The sequence below is a fragment of the Sprattus sprattus genome, assembly GCF_963457725.1.
Source record: "Sprattus sprattus genome assembly, chromosome: 7".
Lineage (NCBI taxonomy): Eukaryota > Metazoa > Chordata > Actinopteri > Clupeiformes > Clupeidae > Sprattus > Sprattus sprattus.
The window spans coordinates 3,743,973-3,762,032 of record NC_137926.1 but is presented as its reverse complement, the minus strand read 5'-3'; the positions used below and the strand labels follow the sequence as shown (position 1 = coordinate 3,762,032).

The following is an 18,060-nucleotide window of genomic DNA, read 5'->3' as shown; positions in this document are numbered from 1 at the left end:
AAAAACCTTTACATTTGCACTCATAACAACCAGTATCTCATTTCAAGACTTGAAATGACCAAGACTTGCAGACTTTGCCTGCTTTCCACTGTGGTATTATACATAGAAACTATTTTAAAAAACACAAACATTTGAATCAGAAGCATGAAAAAAAAGTTTTATAATTTCATTAGATTGTCTACTGATCTTCCGGAGCGTACACACAGAGGCTGGGTAACTGTAAACAAGCATCATTTGACTGATCTCTATTTTCCTTTGGCTAAGGGGGGGAAGGGGTCTCTCGTTCACAACTGCTCTCAAGTTGTCAGCAAGTGGCTCGGAATGTCAGTCTGGCCAGGAACATAAACCACTGTTTGGCCAGAGGTACAAGATGATTTTAGAAAGTGCCGTGATAACAAACGCACCCCTGGTGCCTGTGCAAACAGCTCTGCGAACGAGTGTACAGTGTAGGTAATGTTTTGATCAGCTCCGAGGTCTTGACCCTATATTCGTCAGTGTGTCTGCAATTTACAGTTACACTAAGCCACTTTGTGTTTAGGGAGGACATTTTGTTTTTTTTGTTTGTTTGTTTGTGGTGTAACTGACCACAACATCTAACTTCAAGTTTATTCTCTACTTTTTTCACTCAACATGCATGCAGCTGGGGTCCATATAAGCACCTTTATTTTTTATTATATAGCACCATTTTATAACTTTTTTTGTTTCATGTGGACCCAACTGTTGGCATGCATGAACTTCAAAAACTTCAGATTTTCTTCAGATACATTTCCTACGTTGCAACCTTTTACAAACATTACAAGGCAATTAATAATTATTCATATGGTACCATACATGAAGAACATAAACTGATACAGTACACACAATAAAGTAAGTGCTACAATACGGAACAATTGCTTTCTTGTTTTGAGTCTTATAATACTCTATGGGACTATAATAGGACACGCTAATGTTATACATTACATTATCCAAAGATACACCAAAACAGCTTTGTTTCACCATTTTCCTTTAAAAAAAAAAAAAAAAAAAATCATTATCAAACATTTATTATTCTAACTCCCCATCACTTCTGCACAAATGCCATGATAAATATAAAGCAAAAAGAAAACAAACCAACAAAGCTTCTTCAATATCTGAAACTTTCACAGCACATCACCTACACAACTATCAATTAGTAACACATGTAAGTAGGTCACACATCGTGGCCTAATCCTTAAATTGTCACCGAAATGCAGTGACTTGTTATTTGTAGATTTGTCAGTTGTTTTTTGAAACGTATGCAACAACCATTATGTTTTGTGCAGTAGAATTCTCCCTTGAACTGCTGTGGGCTATGGGTAACAATTCACATCAGCAAATGAAATATCAGGTCTTGGAACCTAAGGTCAATCCTAATCTAAATCCGTACAATCAAATTGTAAAGATTTTAAGGCTCATGGGTCACAAAGAAGTACTGTTTTATATATTTTTTAACAGTCCGAATGAAAAATATTCAAGTGCTGGGAGAGGATATGACTGCTTTTTGACCAAATAAGAAGCTTTTTTTCACTCATTATGTGGTTTCTGACTGATGTAAGATCAGATGGGGAATCGATTCATTTTTGGTGGCTAAATACCACTGAGTTACAATGGAATATAGCAGCTAAACACACAGACTGAATGCCCCCTCACGTCGTGAACAATTCCATGATATAAAGGGAGTTCCATTTTGTTGACATGAAACAGAGTGTTTTAAAATCAGCACATACACATACTGAAAACACAAAATTAAATGAAAATCAACTATAAATATATTTCAATATATCTCAAGTCTTTTTCTATTTTTCTGTTGAGGAGGTGGCACCAACATGTGCACACAGTTTAAAGTGCTTGCTTGTTTTTTAAGCTGATATTGTATACCCATATTGACTCGTGCAAAGATAATTTAAGACACATCTTTGATAGCCTTTATAGGTTCAGGTAACATACGCTGCTTTATTTAAAACCTACATCTGTCTCCTCTGGTAAGTCTTGATGCCTGCCTCTAAAACCACTGTGAGAGGCTATATACTACACTTTTACATTTTTTCCCCCCTGTTCAATGCCCTGATTTAGCCTACTATCTAAACCTAAACAACAAAAGTCAATCTATCATTCATTTTTCATGACTAAATAAGAATATATATATATTTTTTTCTCATAGTTTTACAGAGCTTTGCTTCAGCACTCGTGTTATTTGAGTAATCCACTGGTACATGACATTGCTAAGGTAGCACTACTGGAGAAGACCTAGCTACTGGAGCAGCCCTTATTACAAAAATAAGTATGCACAGCCATAGTAAAGATTGCACTGGTCCAATTTTAAAGACGGACCTCCATTTTGGATCTACAGGTGCCACCATTTTTTTTTCTCTAGTAGGGAACTCTGCTTCTAATGTCCTCTTGTCTCATACAGACCCGTTCTGTTAGAGAGACTGAAAGATACTTATAGCACCAAGACGCGAGTCAACCTAACTTTAGGTGCTGCTATACGTGAATTCAACATGGTAATATGGATGTTCCGTGTTGAAATTAGCCTTTTTGTGGCCAGGCCAACAAAGAACACTATAGTCTGCGTTAATGGTCTTCTGTTGGCACCTTATAAATAAAGTGATGAAAGATTGAAAAAATCCTCTTTAAGTGCTTCCTTTGGGTATTATATTTGTAGCATATTTTTAGGTGCAGACTAAATTAATTGGTTTGGCATGGCCTGTGTGCATACACACATTCTGTAATTGGAGACAGAATAGTAAAATAATATGGATAGAAGAGGAGTATAGAATCATAAAATCCCAAATATTATTAAATGACATTTAAAATTGAAGCCCTCTTTTAGATAATAGAAGCACAACACGATTACCTGTCAAACAGTCTGTTTCATGTGATCAGTTTTTTTCTGATATTTTGGGGAATATTTGTGCTTTAAAAAGTGTCCAAAAGGGCGTTTGGCGTCTGCATTTTCTACAAGCGTATACATTTGTCTTTACGTCTCCATTTCTTTTTTTTATAAAATTCCTTTGAAATAAACAAGAATCTACCGGGTGCTTTCTCAGTGACCTCACAAGTTTATCTTGTGCTTCTCATATAACTGTTTTCCACCAAGTGTTTGAGTTGATGACTAAAACTGATATCATTTGAAATATAACTTCCCCTACCAGAGGCTATACGGCGGGGCCAAATTCAAAGTACATAAAGCAAACCTATCACTGCCTACTCTTGCGTCTTCTGTTGGCAATCCATATGAACAGACATAGAGCTACAGCATACCTAGGTCACTCTTTACAGTATCACATTTTTTTTTAATTGGGAAACAACTTGGACTTAACATTGAGAACAGCATGAAAAAGTTATATATATATATATATGTATATAGTTGTAAAGATGATGAAAGTCAGAGCTGAGGTCAATGCACGTTTCTCTCCAAAGCACTTAATTCATCTGTTTCTCATAGCAGATGCGATCAGTGCTACAAAAAAAAAAAAAAAAAAACAGCAGAGGTGGACTCCTACTAAAAATGCATTGCTCTGTCCAACAGAGGAATCAGGTAGAATGTAATGCCCTTTTACAAAACTATACTGAATGCACTGAAGCCCTTAATAGAATCTATTGTATAAATCAGAGTGTATATGTGTACTGCCACCCATTAATAACACTGTGATGATCAAATTTACATTTATGTGTATTCACAGACTGAGCAAACCATTTGCCCCTTTATAAATGTAAAATATTTCTTAAGTGTATTTTCAGACTTATTTCTCTATTGGAAAAAAAGAGGAAGAAAAGCCGACTTTGAAGTGCTGTGTACTCCCAATCAAAGATCAAATAAACACATTTCAGCATAAGGTTCTTTCTTACAGTAATGCTGTGTGTATGGTTTCTATGTATATATGATTCAGCTGTTTCTATTAATAGCTCCTTGTTGTTATTCACCTGGGTGCTCCACTTCCCCTCCAATGGACGCAAACATACACTACCTAGCACCAGGTTAATAGCCTGACAACCAATTAAAAATGAGCATTTCTTTCAAATAGATCAGAGGGGGTTCTTGCGGTCATTGGGGTTTGTGATATCTAAAAATGATCAATTGGAAATGTTACCATTCTGTTAAGGGACCTAACTATTCTCATGGCCAAACCGCAGAGTGCCCAACTTGAAACTTTCTATTTGAGTCATTGTGTCATATAATTCTCTCCAAGCCTCACCCAACATGATGTCCATTGCCTTATCACTTGGAAGGTCTTGTTTTGCTGGCGCTTTGAGGGTAATGGTGATAGGTCGAAAAGCACTAATCACTATCAGTATAAAAATGAACAGCTTCATACAAAATTGGAATATGGTAATGCACCGGAAACTAAGGTTGGTCACAGCCATAGACATGTCTATGGTCACAGCGACCCAAACAGTTTCGGCATTTGCGGTTTTGAATGAAGCTGCACATATGGATCATATGGTTTTTTTTTACACTGTCCACAAAAGAAAGATTAAATCTTCTGAGGAAAGTTTTTTCATTGGCGTTTTAGCGAAGTCGAAAGCATGGGCAAAAATGCTCAGCTCAAACATTGCACATAATTTCACCAGCTACGGTTAAATTCTACAAAAAGTAAAAAAAACAAAAAAAACTGTAGCCTACTGCAAGGGTATTTATAATTGCCAAAGCTAAGTACAATGCTATGATTTTTATGACTAACGTTGAGGGGCAAGATCACATTACTTTCAAGTATCCAAATAGTTTATTAAAAGGCTTTGCGGTGCTTAGTCATTCAGGAGACACCACGCCACCAAAAGCAGATTGTTAAGGCTACAAGGACAGAATGTTCATCATGTTAACCTGTTATGGAGTGACTGCTGCTAGCCTTTGTGAGCTAAGCCTATTCTTGGTCTGGGCATTATTTTCATAGCAGCAGTGAAACAAAGGCATATAGACTTTCACCGTTGATCAACATTTCTCTTGATTGCCATCTGCTTATATTATTCATTATCTCACAATAAATGACTTATTGTGGCCTATATATAAATTGAAATGGTGTAGGGCTATCAGTGTGGAGAATTCACTCCAAATCGAGTAATGACAACTTGCATTATGTGCGCCTAATGCATTGACATGTCATATTCACGGTTACACACGGACATGCCTGATAAATGACAGGTATGTTATATCAAACCCCATCAGATAAAGCATCAATAGCATTCAGATGATCAATATAACTGGCGAAATTTGAGGCTATTGTGTAGGGACAATTTATTTTTGTGGTGATTTCTTCTTCTACAAATATTTACCGTTTTAAGTATGCCCAAACCCCTTTACATGAAATGGACTCGGTTTCTTGCCTTGGGCCTGCTCATTCTAACATACTTTAACTGACCTACGGATCAACGAAATAAGGACAACTAGAAGAACAGTTTTACACAGTACATATTTAGAGGTAAATTATTTGAAAAGGGATAATGTATAAACTAGAGGTTACTGTCAAATTCCGATTTTCTCAGGGGCCTCAATCAAACCATAGCGTGCTGTCATCAATCCTCTTGTTCTTCACTATCCGCGCGATTCTCTGTCTTCTTCTCTTTGTGGCAAGTGAAAATCCGGCGCATTTCCTCCTCGTACCTTACGAAGTTTTCGCCAAATCTAGACCAGGCTTTTAGAGGAACGGTGATAGTGTTACGGTATGGCTGTCGTACCTCGCTTATCTTTAGAAAAACACCGTACCTGTTGGAACCTACGTCGAAATAGAAGCGCTTATTGTCAACTCGGAATGATGCCGCCTCGGGAAGCTCGGGAGATTCATCGTTGTTCTTGGCAACTCTACTACGTTCATCTGTTTCTTCGTCGCCGTAGTCCTCTATCAGTTGTGAGAGTGCATCTCTGAACTCGATAAGCCCTTGTGCTGGCAACACTATCGTCTGCTCTATTCCCTGTCCGTAGTATCCCATGGTCCCGTGTCCTCTGCTGACAATCTGCCTGATGCGCAGGAACCTGCCTCGTTGATTCTCTTTCAAGTCCAGATAGTATTTGCGGTTGTCCCTCTCGATTAATTCACTTTTCAGAACCCGATGGGTAGGCTCTTCCGATGCTACTGAACCGGTGGGAGAGCCCGGTGGTGCGTGATCCTGCTGTCTTCTACGGGGATCATGCGAACGGCCTTGGCCATTGCTCTGCTCCTCTGGTCGTGGCACCTGGCCACCGCGCAGCCCGATGTGAGCGTAATAATCTATGAAGTCTCCAAGGCAATACCTAAGGTCGGGTGCCATTGACATAGACAGCGTCAACTTGCTCTTTCGGATGTTATCATGTCTGCCTCTCCCGATCCAAACCTCAGCGATTTTGAGGAATCGCCCCCTCGCACTCTGCTTCACGTCCAAATAAAAACGCTTTTTCTGAATGTCGACTCGCTTGGAGGCTAGCTCTTGAATGTCTATGCCCTGCTGGGTGCCAGGGTGAATGTACTGCTGTGGATATGCGCCTCTAGGAGAGGAATCTGATGTAATCCTTAGTCTACCTCTTTCCATCCCTCTTGTATCAGCCATTATCACTCAAATTATGCCACCACCGAATAGAAGACACGCCGTATTCCTCTCCATTTCCATCCCTATCGAGCTGTGTACATTTAATTATTCAGCTTGCCATCTTAAGCTCGCGACAAGTTTGAAAGATACCTCGATTGACCTGAAAATGGCAGCTACCCGGCGAAAAGAGACATCAGCTGATCGAGCCGCTCTGTCCCGAATAAAGGTCAAGTGCAGCGTTGGAAGTCGCACCGATTCTCCACCATACTTAGTTAGCTAGTTATTTCTCCCTTTCCAATCATCTGACAGTTATCCCTGTCTGCTTACACACCAGCAAGCCCGATGAAAGAAGCCAGAGAAAATGCATCCAATCCAGGGTCTCTTTAGAGGGCGCTGCTTCAGTGAAGGCGCAGAATGAACTCAATGACCCTCCCCCCTCCCCTCCGATAACTCCGTTTTAAAGGGACGGAGTACAGGTTTGCGCTGAGCGCTGACTTTTATTAGATGCTGATCTTATTGCTTTAAATTACACTCGCTAAGCATGGACACCACGCTTTCTTTCCCGTTTCTCAGAAGCTTCACGGACAGACAGGGGTGCTTTCAGCTCAGATGACGTTGTACAGGAATCATGCACATTGACCGAAATATTTTCTTGCAGATTTTACGCACAAACAGGGTAAAGCCAATGCAGCCATTAAAGAGCATCCTTCTTAAATAAAATGTCCTGCAGGCAGCTCTCCGTATTCTGCAGCCTTGCAAACATTATCAAGTACTCCTAAGAAACACCCAATTGAATCCTTACTTTATTCTAAAATATTGTAACAAAGGAAGCAGTAAGCAGGCTGTTCTTTGGCGTCTTGCCATTTATTGACGAACACAACATTCAGTCTGACTGGTGCAAAATTGTAGAATCTCTAGGGGGGGGTGTCTAATCTTTCATGACACACAGGGTGGCCAAATACGCTAACAGGCAGGGAATTGAACAAAGTCAATTACAAATTTTCACAGAGTCCAATAGAATAACAGAAATACATACTAACACAAGCAGGGAAAGCCAAATAAACATGAAAGACAAACATTAAACATTCTAACAGGCCCACACGCACAGCATTATGGGGCAAACTATTACACACAATCCCCTTGCACACTACATAGCCCCCACCTGACTGGTCAATTGCCCCCCATGACCCAGGCATTCATCACAAAGTCTTTCGATTGCTGGGGCAGTTGTCTCTGATGCTGAGAGTACTCTGCGGGGTCCCCGTCTGTTTGGTACTACTGCAGCGGCGTGTGAGCGCACCGGGTCGGCTCCTTCTGAGGCTTGGTGTCAGCTGGCGGTGATCAGTGGTGTAGTCCAGGGTATACGCAGGTATACGGAGTATATCCACTTCTTTTTCAGTCAGCATTGAGTATACCCACTTCTCAAAACAGGGCGTTTATCCTGTGCTGAATGGGCTGCTTCAAAATAAAATAAGAGTATACCCACTTCTCCAGGGACCACTACACCACTGGCAGTGATGATGCGAAGACCCTCTGGACTGGCAACGACATGGCGGCAGCAGCTCCCCTCAGCTTGGAGGCTTCCCCAGAGCGAACGGCACTGATGCGGTGGACTCTGTCTCAACTAGGGGTGGCGGTGGCAGAGTATCCCTCTGTCAGCGGTGTGGAAAGCCACATATTCAGCGCCCCCAGAAATAGCTTAGCTCCGGAGACATCCTCCGCAGCTCCCCACTTGGCCAGCAGGTCCAGTCCAATGAAGCGCAGGTCCTGGATGCTGCATGGGTCCGCCTGCTCCTTGGTGACGGCGGCGATGCGGAGCCTGGTGGCTGCCCAGCCCAGTGGGCTCTGTTCCTCGGCCCCTGGCAGCAAGAGGACTATCCACCAGGGCTCAGCAGCGGGTCCCCTCCAAGTCACAGTCAACCAAGTCAATGACTCTATTCAGCTGTGGCTAAGGGGCTGAGGGGCGATCGCCTGCATCGTAGCCCTGCATTGTTAGCCCCGCTCGGCCTGCCCTGCAGCCCTCTGGGGGACTCTCTTCGGTTGGTAGCCCCCCTTCGGTTGGTAGCCCCCCTGCCCTGCAGCTCTCTGGGGGACTCTCTTCGGTTGGTAGCCCCCCTACGGTTGGTAGCCCCCCTGCCCTGCCGCTATATGGGGCACTCTCTTCGGTTGGTAGCCCCCCTGCCCTGCCGCTATATGGGGCACTCTCTTCGATCACTTGGCCGCTCTCTGGAGCCCTCCCTTCGGTTGGTAGCCCCCCTCGGCCCCTGCCCTGCCACTCTCTTCGGTCACTTGGGAGTTGCAGCCACGGCCTAATGAGAAGCCTCTTCCTCCTCCTTGCTCTCTTATAGGTCGACGCCTTGCTCTCTTATAGATCGACGCCTTGCTCTCTTATAGGTCGACGCCTTGCTATCTTATATGTCTGCCTGGCACATACAAGCTACCGGTAACAGCCATCAACCAACCCTACCAGCAGTCCTGAATAAAAAGGAGATGATGCCTAACGCCAACGTTAAAGACCACCATGGGTCTAGCTGAGCGCACTGCTTAAGACGATCAGATGTTTAATTGAGTGTACTCCTACGATAAGATAGACGCTGATCGGATTGATTGCACCGTTTCTCTCATCTGGTGTGGTTATTTTGCAGCCAAAAATGACAAACTGTTATGGCAAGTTGGAGGGGCACTGACCTCATGTCTCAGGTAATTATGATTCATTTGTGGAGTGGCGCAAAAACCCAGCACTTCACTCGCTAATATCTTTGTGATGTAAAGGTTCAAACTTCATGAAAGTAAATAACACCCTGCATCAGCTGACACATGTCTAAATGTGTCAAGAACTGCTTAAGCTAACATTTTGAAATTGTGAAACTGTGATGTAAAGGTTCAAACTTATTGAAATTCTGCATGGAGCCTGGTGATCGCTGCTGACCTTTGAACCCAGATGATTATGAGAGTGTATACCCCCGTCCTGTTATAAATGTTGATACTTTACATTGTATTGTTTTCAAAACGATATTATTCAACTAATAATCCTACATTTTATACATACATGCAGATTTCTCAAAATTGTAAATAAATGGCATAGTACATTTATACAAAGCTCATATTGTTCCTTCAGAAAATGCAGAAAATGAAGATTTAACACAAGAATATATCAGTTATAAAGTCACACTCATGTCTCATATTCAGTAGTCACTCAGAAAAATACATACAACAAACTTGCCAGAATTGGAACGGACTTTTCTTGGACTGGAAAATATCTTCTTATTTCACTTAATGCTTAAAGCCCCGCTGGTCCTGGGTGGGACCTTGAGACCCTAAAAGGCCCTGAGCCAGACGGAAGGGATACATGGGTCCCCGGCCTGGACACAAGTGGTCTAGAGCCTGATCCAGAGGCATTGTTAGGTCCAAATACTCGGGGCTATAGAATAATTACCCAGAACTGACATGTTTAGAGCCAAAACAACAGACAGACAGTGTAACAGAGTGGAACTTGACTTGCAGTGTCCAAAGGAAGGGGAAGGAATAAAGCGCTGCACACGGCACACAAAGTTGGAAGCTGTGTGCACACCAGATGGAAAGAGCATGCATAATATAATACATACATAAGCTCAGGGTGGTTGGACTGTGAGCTCTCTTGGGTACACACACACACACACACACACACACACACACACACACAAACTCTGTGAGTTGCTTTGTTGAGCTAGTTGTGTTCATTTCATAATCTGTGGTGTGGTGGTCATATTATGCACCACGGTGCGGTACATCTAGTTCAGAGCTTAATTTGTGTTGCGGAGTCGACATGGAATAGTTTAGGCAACTTCACCAAAATGTGTGTGTTACATCCGCCAAGAAGAAGGTTATGTTTTCCACATCTGTTGGTTTGTTTGTTGATTGATTGGTTTGTTTGTTTGCAAAAACTGCTGGCCCATTTTCCATGAAACGTGGTGAATATGTGTAGCATGAGCCAAGGAAGAACCCATTAAATCTTGGAGAGGATCCCACTCACTGGGCGCCTGCACAAGTTTAGGTTCACCTTCACTAGCGTTGCAAAATTCTTCATTGAAGGGGACTGCTGGGTCTTGGCGGAGGTATCGACTCCACTCAGGAACATTCTAGTCTTTAATTGGTGTACAGTCATACTGCCTCAGCTATGGAGGCCTAGAGGCTCTGCAGTTTTTCTGTGTATTCAGCCTGGATTTGATCTTTCTTTCAGGCTGGAAATCATTTTTCTGACTTAATAAATCGTTTGCTAGTTTATCATATACACACCTTTCTTGATATCGTAGTGAACTCAGATGTGTAGGATTATTGGTGTTACGTTTTTGACATTCTAATTAATATTACCGCATTTAGTTTTGTTTACAACTGACGAGTTGCCAATCGATGAATATGCTGCTATTTTTCATTCTGAGACGGGGGAGGGGCCAGTGCTGTAGTCTAGTTTTCTGTGGTGGGTATACTGTCTGTGATGGGTCGGTGCCACAGCTCCCCCCTGGCCTAGGTTTTAGTGGAGACATAGGTCTTAGTGGATATACGCAAACCCACAAACGTTTTAGGTGGTAATACGGCGTATACCTGCATATCACGTAGACTACAGCCCTGGGAGGGGCTTTATTAGAGGTAGTCCCAGGGTCCTTGGTGTTCTTAATCTGGCCCTGGGCATGGCATCACATCCTATAAATGCAAAGGTCTGAAACATGAAGAGTTTAAGCTGATTTTCATATTTCACTGTGACGTATTTAATGCTAAGCATTCAGAAGCCACACCAACCATCAAAGCTAGAGAAACCTTTGATTTAGGGTTGCACTGAAATCGTCTTTTGGACTGATCTGATCCTGGATGCTGCTCTCTTGAGGCACAGCCCAGTACTCTGAACTGATTGTATTGGTTAAAAGCAAGAACAAACATGTCATTAACAATATTGCTTTTGACCTGTTTTGAACAACCTACTCTACACACAATCTTTTATCCTAAAATGCATATGTTATAGGATTACAATGTGAAAAATGGGACACCATTCTGAGACATAATTCTTGTACCAGGTGTTTCCAGGATTTGAATGCACTTTGATAAACATCTGTGTGTTCTCCTGTGCTAGTTTTAGCATCCCATCACCTTCCTCACTTACTGTACTTGAAAATGTCACTGCATACACTATACTGCATAGGTTATACAAGTATACTGCATAGACTACTATACGACGTATAGCCAAATATAAATCCACTGCACACAGGGTATATGCATGTGGCTCATCTGTGGCTGAGGTGCTTGTCACAAAATGACAGCCCACTAGTGGTGCAGTGATGTCAGGATGCACTCAATGAACTGGATACACGTGGCCAGCTCTAGCAGCGAGGGGATTGATTTTAAATGGGGGTCACCCGTTTCTCTGTGTCATGTCACCTTGCGGGCGTGGGTTTGTCAGTGATGTCCTTTTAATCCTGGAAAGCATTTGGAACAACTGCTTGACAACATCTACTCCTTATAAAAAAAACGAGACTGATACACACATAGACTGCCTTGTCACTGACTGTCGAGAGGAAAGAATTAGAAGGTGGTCTGAAAGAAATGCATCATTGTGCTTTGAATATTAACCAAAATCGTTGAATAGCACGGTTAAAAAGAACACATGGAATTCCGTCTCTATATTGTTCATTTACGTGATGGCGCAGTGTTACAGCTCTGCTTCAGCAGTACATTTAGCGTCCATTAAGTCAGAGAACAGTCCATTCAACCCAAAGATGTTCGCTGCTATGTTGGCTACTCACCCGTGCGTTATACTAACTCCATGCACACAGAGACTTTTCAGCCTTGAGCTTCGACATTTAAACGCACATAGAATGAGCCCAAAGAAAGAAAGACAGGATAATGTAACCTAGAATGCGTACACTAGCACACATTATGTAAACGTCAACTCAATGTATGATTCCTATTCCAATCCAGATGATGGCGATATTGCGCCATTCCGTAGTGTAACAACCAACAGTGGAGAAAGCGAAAACAAAGTTAACACATTGAAGATGGCGGGAGTGTCACTGTAAACATAACTAACTTCAACTTATACATTTGACCGTTCAACTCAATACAGCGCTGCTTCGGTAGTTTGCATAATTCAGCAGTAACTTTTGTCAAGTGCATTAAGCATTGACAGTGGCAACTAGAAATGCCATCCAGGTAAGTCGTAGAAGTTGAACGTATGGGACTGATTCTCATTGATTTTCAGAACTAGCTATCTATCGTTACATTGACATTGGATTATCAGCTGTCAATATCTGGCAACAACAAAACGGCGAACAAAACGAGGCTGCTTGTTTTACTTTGGAAACTCGGTTCATGAGATACTACAAGCTGTTTGCTTAGACTGTTGACACGTGATATGTTGGTTGGCTTCGTGATATGAGGAATGGGAATCAAGCCATTTGTGTTATTTACCAGAACACTAAAATTAAGTAGTTATTTATACAGGGTTAAGTTATACGCCATAATAACTTAGGGAAATATAGTATCGTCAAATGTGTCACCTGGCGTAATAAACACTGACACTGTATCCCTTGCACATTTAGTTAGGACGTTGTTTGGTTATTCCAGAACAAAACATTCACTGAGCTTAAACTAGGAATTCATGCTTTTACTTTTGTGCACAGAATCTGACAATGACTGACAGAACATTACCAGAATGGATGTCAAACGTGCAAACCCCGGGAAAAAAGGCAACAGAACAGGTAACAATAGGCTCTGGAGAAGGTAAACTTACATGTGTCGTCATGTATTCACAGCAGATTCCTCTTTTATCGTCGTGTTTAGTGTGTCCTTTTTGACGAATTAAGCGTGCTTCTCTCGTCCATTCCAAAATGTGTCTTTTTCTTCAATTATATCCTTTTTCTTAAGTCACACTTTGTCTTGAACCGGACAGGTGAGATGTGTCCATGGAGTAGGTTGAAACGTCATTTGCATGATTACGTATGTGTGCTGCACACAAGTCGCATTCAAATGAAGCCATAACAGAGTTGTTAGGCCACCAACTGTCGAGGTGGTTGTTGACAGTGACCTATAGAAAGAAGGCACGTTCACTTTTCTGCCCTTTTGCCACTAGCTCGACATTGTTTTGGTCGTTCTCTACAATTATGTGTCAAGTGTTCATTTTCCAGGTACTCAAGAATCCTTCTTCCGTTTGAACCTTGTGTGTTGGCATAGTAATTACACCCAATAACTAATATGCCATGTGTCTATAAAGTCAATTAAAAAGAGGAAATGTAGGTGAACATGACTGGGGTATTTGTTTTCATTTCACCAGACTGGTCCCCTCAAGAAAAATGTCCTTGAACCTGATTTGCCATTCCTGGAGTTTACAGGAACAGTCATATACAGTCAGGAGAAAAATGACTGTTCATTTCTGTCAGAGGATTTAAGGTACGTCTACAAATGTTAAATTGATTACTGTCATCAGATTCGTAGGTTCTTTGCTATTCTGACATTTCATTTATGAATATGGCGAGTCACGGGTTGTGAATGAAGACTAACAGTGTACACCTCATATTTTACGCTACGTTTATTTTATTTTACGTCATATTTATTCAGGTCAGGCCTTCCCCCAGGGTCTGCTATAGGCTTCGATCTGGAATGGCCCCCGTCCTTCACCAAGGGGAAGACCAAGAAGGTGGCCATGGTTCAGATGTGTGCCTCGGAGCAGAAGTGCTATTTGTTTCACTTGTCTTCCATGACAGGTTCGAGCAGAAATTGTATTAGTTTTACTTGTCTTTAATGACGGGTTCGAGCAGAAGTGTTTTTTGTTTTTACTTGTCTTCCATGACAGGTTCGAGCAGAAATTGTATTAGTTTTACTTGTCTTTAATGACGGGTTCGAGCAGAAGTGTTTTTTGTTTTTACTTGTCTTCCATGACAGGTTCGAGCAGTAATTGTATTAGTTTTACTTAGCAGAAATTGTACTTGTCTTTAATGACAGGTTTGACTGAGTTGCCAAATTCCCTCTCTGATGCTAAACATTAGTTAAAAGTATATCCCATTCTAGTTTTGAAAGAATTTTTAGCTGATATAACTATTGACGTAAAAGATATAACAAGTGCCCACTATGTCTATAGCCACTGTTCATTTATATATCACGAGTCTGTGATTGGCTTTAAATATTGTGGTAGTTTCAAAAGTGCTGCGAAGCTCTCTCTGTCTTTATTCAGACATAAAAATGATAATACTTGTTCTTTCTGGATATCGTCAAATCTCTGGAGGTATGAATTTTATCTGTATCAGATGTGGGAAATTAATTGTCATCGTAATTTTTGTGCTATTTAGAGTATTATGTTGACACTGACTTGTCTTTGCATAGTTAAAAGTTAGTTTTTTTTTTAATCTAATATGTTATTCCTTGCTCCTAGGATTTCCCTCTGGCTTAAAAATGCTTTTGGAGGATGAGACGGTCAAAAAGGTTGGCGTGGGAATAGAAGGAGACAAGTGGAAGTTGCTGTCTGATTTTGACGTCAAACTGAGCAACTTTGTGGAGCTCTCTGATTTGGCCAATGAAAAGGTTAGATCTTACAGATACCTTGCCTCATCTGTCTGCATAGTCAATCCTATGATCTCTACTGTGGATTTAGTTTGACCTGATTTATACGAGGTGTTATACACACACATAAACACTCACACACACACACACACACACACACACACACACACACACACACACACACACACACACACACACACACACACACTGGCAAGCATGTGAACATCTGTAAAGACAGTGATGGCCAAGTGTAGCTGTCCTGATTTGAGTGGAAGCATGGCTCACACTCCCAAGAAGTAAGATAAAATAGTTCAGTTCAGTTCAGTTCAATCAGTAAAAAAATCTTTAGGTTTGCTGTCTGATTTATGAAGTGTTTTGGTGTTTACAGCTGCGGTGTATGGAGAGGTGGAGTCTTGATGGACTGGTCAAGCACCTTTTCAGGAAGCAGCTGCTCAAAGACAAGGCTGTTCGCTGTAGCCAGTGGGACGGGTTTGAGCTGACGGAGGACCAGAGGAGATACGCTGCCACAGATGCTTATGTGAGATTGATCTACTATGGAAACACACTCTGACCGTGATTGCTAGAGGTTTGCAGTCAAGGTCCAAACCCTGTTGTCAAAGATAATAATAATAATATTAATTCATTTTATTTTGAACGCACTTTTCATTCAAAAGAATCTCTGAGTGCCTGAGCTGGAAAGATCTGTCTCATGTACCGTCCTATCCAAAGAAAAACCTTAGGTGGAGAGTATGGCATGAACGGGTATTAATTTGATGGTATGATGCAGTAGTAACTGTCAATATTTGACAATATTTAAAGGGCCTAGAGGCAATTGTATGGTTATGGCACTATATAAATAAAATTGAATTGAAATTGAATTGAATATTTACATTACCATTTAGTCATTTAGCAGACACTTTTATCCAAAGCGACGTACAAGGGAGAGAACAATCAAGCTACGAGCAATAGAGACCTAGTGTAACAATAAATACTGAATTGAAAAAAAGTGCAGGAATGTAACTGCTGTAAGTGCAAGTTAAGTACTAGTAGAAGTGCAAGTTAAAAAGGGAAGTGCTCACTGAAGCGTTGGGTCTTCAAGAGCTTCTTAAAGGTAGAGAGGGACACCTCTGTTTAGAAACAAATTGCCTATGCTTTCGACTTCGCTAAAACGCCAATGAAAAAACTTTCCTCAGAAGATTTAACCTTTCTTTTGTGGACAGTGTAAAAAAAAACATATATGATCCATACATGTGCAGCTTCATTCAAAACCGCAAAACCGGAACTGGTGAGCGATGTATGTACAAGGGAGAGAACAAACAAGCTACGAGCAATAGAGATACTATTTTACATAAGAAATAGAAAAAAAAGTAAGGAAGGGAGGTCCTTTCTGAAGGGCTGGGTCTTCAAGAGCTTCTTAAAGGTAGAGAGGGACGCCTCTGTTTAGTGTTTCGAAACTAATGGCCTACCATTTGAGTAATAAATGGTTACAGCGTTTCAGTATTCAGTATAAGGCTTTCCTGGTGGCATAGTCATTGCAAAATCGTTTGTCATCGTTGACAGGCTAGCTGTTGCTTCAGTGTGGTGGGATTGGCCGAGCTATGCATAGTCAGTCTTTCATTATTTTGACCTCCTATGACCTATGACCTCCTATGCTCTGTGTTGTGATGAATTACACAGATCAGCTCATAAAAGTATTTCTTTTTTTAAGGCCGGTCTGATCATTCATCAAAAGCTCGAGGGCATTGTTCACGGTAAGCTCCTCCTCATGTTCTCCTTCTCACTTGTTTGATACCTGCAAATACCAACACGTTCTTGTTTGCTGTCTTTTAAGGAGGGTGTAAGGTTCACAGGGATCTTAAAAACAAGCTCTCTCAGCTGGCCAAGAACATCAGTGATCTCACTGAGTGCATTCCTGAAGAAGAGCCTTGCACAAGCAGGTTTGTACCGCATGATGCCCCAGGGCAACTTGGTTTTGGAGAGAACAGTTGTCAGGGAAACAGAGGGGGAAGTAGGGCAGGCGATGTGGGCCAAAAATCATACCTCAATATTTGTATTTTGAAAGGCGATACACAATTTATTTTCAACGGTATTGTCTACAAAGTGGACTGAATGGTCAGTTGTTTGTCGAAGCCATATGTCAGATGACACAAGCACTTTTACTCGAACACACTGTGGTAGATTGGTAGACAAACAAAGGGGCTGTAAGGTATTAGAGATGAGAAGATTTAAAACAAATTAATTTAGTTTGTGCATTGATCAAATACCACTTACATATATAATTCAAAAACTTGGTTGTAATTAATGTTTCAATTGCTTCAGGACTGACGAACTGATAGATGAAATATCTCAGAGACTTGAGTCCTTAAAAGAGGAGATACTGGTGAACAGCACATCAGCTGAAGATGTACAGGCCAAGCCTGAGCCAAATCACACCGCAGTCCAGCCTCCTGATTCCCCCAACACGCACAGAAACACTTCTCCCACCTTGGGACGGTCCAACACCCACAGAACCACTTCCCCCACCTTGGGACGGTCCAACACCCACAGAACCACTTCCCCCACCTTGGGACGGTCCAACACCCACAGAACCACTTCCCCCACCTTGGGACGGTCCCCACCTGAAGGTGGGACTGACAGAGTCAGTGTGAGGGACCCAATACACATTGGGGACCATAGCAAGGTGAACGACTCAAAAGGTGCCTCTAAAGATTACATCATGTCCTTGGATGTCTCAGAGTATGAACTGCAGATGATGGAGATGGAGGCCAGACGAGAGGAGTTGGAAGAACAGTCCACTCTGGACTTCAAGGTAGTTTGTTTTTTTTTTTTGTTTGTTTGTTTTACCCAATGTAAATATGAACAGCTGTAACATCTCGGATGCAATGTTGACGCTCACCAGTAGCATTTAATATATAAAGTCCCTGCTGAGATAGATTAACTTTGGTTGGCTTAACGTTGAGGTTTAGCATTTCTTCTTTGACATATGGATATATTTTTGTAGTATATTATATAATTAGA

The 18,060-nt window shown here is 41.6% G+C and overlaps 2 protein-coding genes across 2 annotated transcripts in view; one reads left to right on the top strand and one right to left on the bottom strand.

Moving 5' to 3' along the window:
* Positions 1-5,444: 5,444 nt before the first annotated feature.
* On the bottom strand, positions 5,445-6,540 carry purg (purine-rich element binding protein G; the record flags this gene model as incomplete). The annotated part of the gene is made up of 1 exon (XM_080842227.1): positions 5,445-6,540. The coding sequence occupies one exon, from the start codon at positions 6,538-6,540 to the stop codon at positions 5,533-5,535; it is 1,008 nt and encodes a 335-aa protein (XP_080698353.1). The 3' UTR covers positions 5,445-5,532.
* Positions 6,541-12,572: 6,032 nt separating this feature from the next.
* The window catches only part of wrn (WRN RecQ like helicase), a gene marked incomplete at its 3' end in the record, with an annotated part of 42,159 nt that continues 36,671 nt past the window's right edge, over positions 12,573-18,060 (top strand). Inside the window, exons 1-9 of the mRNA XM_080842577.1 lie at positions 12,573-12,699; positions 13,170-13,247; positions 13,820-13,935; positions 14,104-14,249; positions 14,915-15,063; positions 15,431-15,580; positions 16,751-16,793; positions 16,874-16,979; positions 17,362-17,851. Coding sequence (XP_080698703.1) covers positions 13,179-13,247; positions 13,820-13,935; positions 14,104-14,249; positions 14,915-15,063; positions 15,431-15,580; positions 16,751-16,793; positions 16,874-16,979; positions 17,362-17,851 — 1,269 coding nt within the window. The 5' untranslated portion in view covers positions 12,573-12,699; positions 13,170-13,178. The remainder of the gene's footprint in view (positions 12,700-13,169; positions 13,248-13,819; positions 13,936-14,103; positions 14,250-14,914; positions 15,064-15,430; positions 15,581-16,750; positions 16,794-16,873; positions 16,980-17,361; positions 17,852-18,060) is intronic.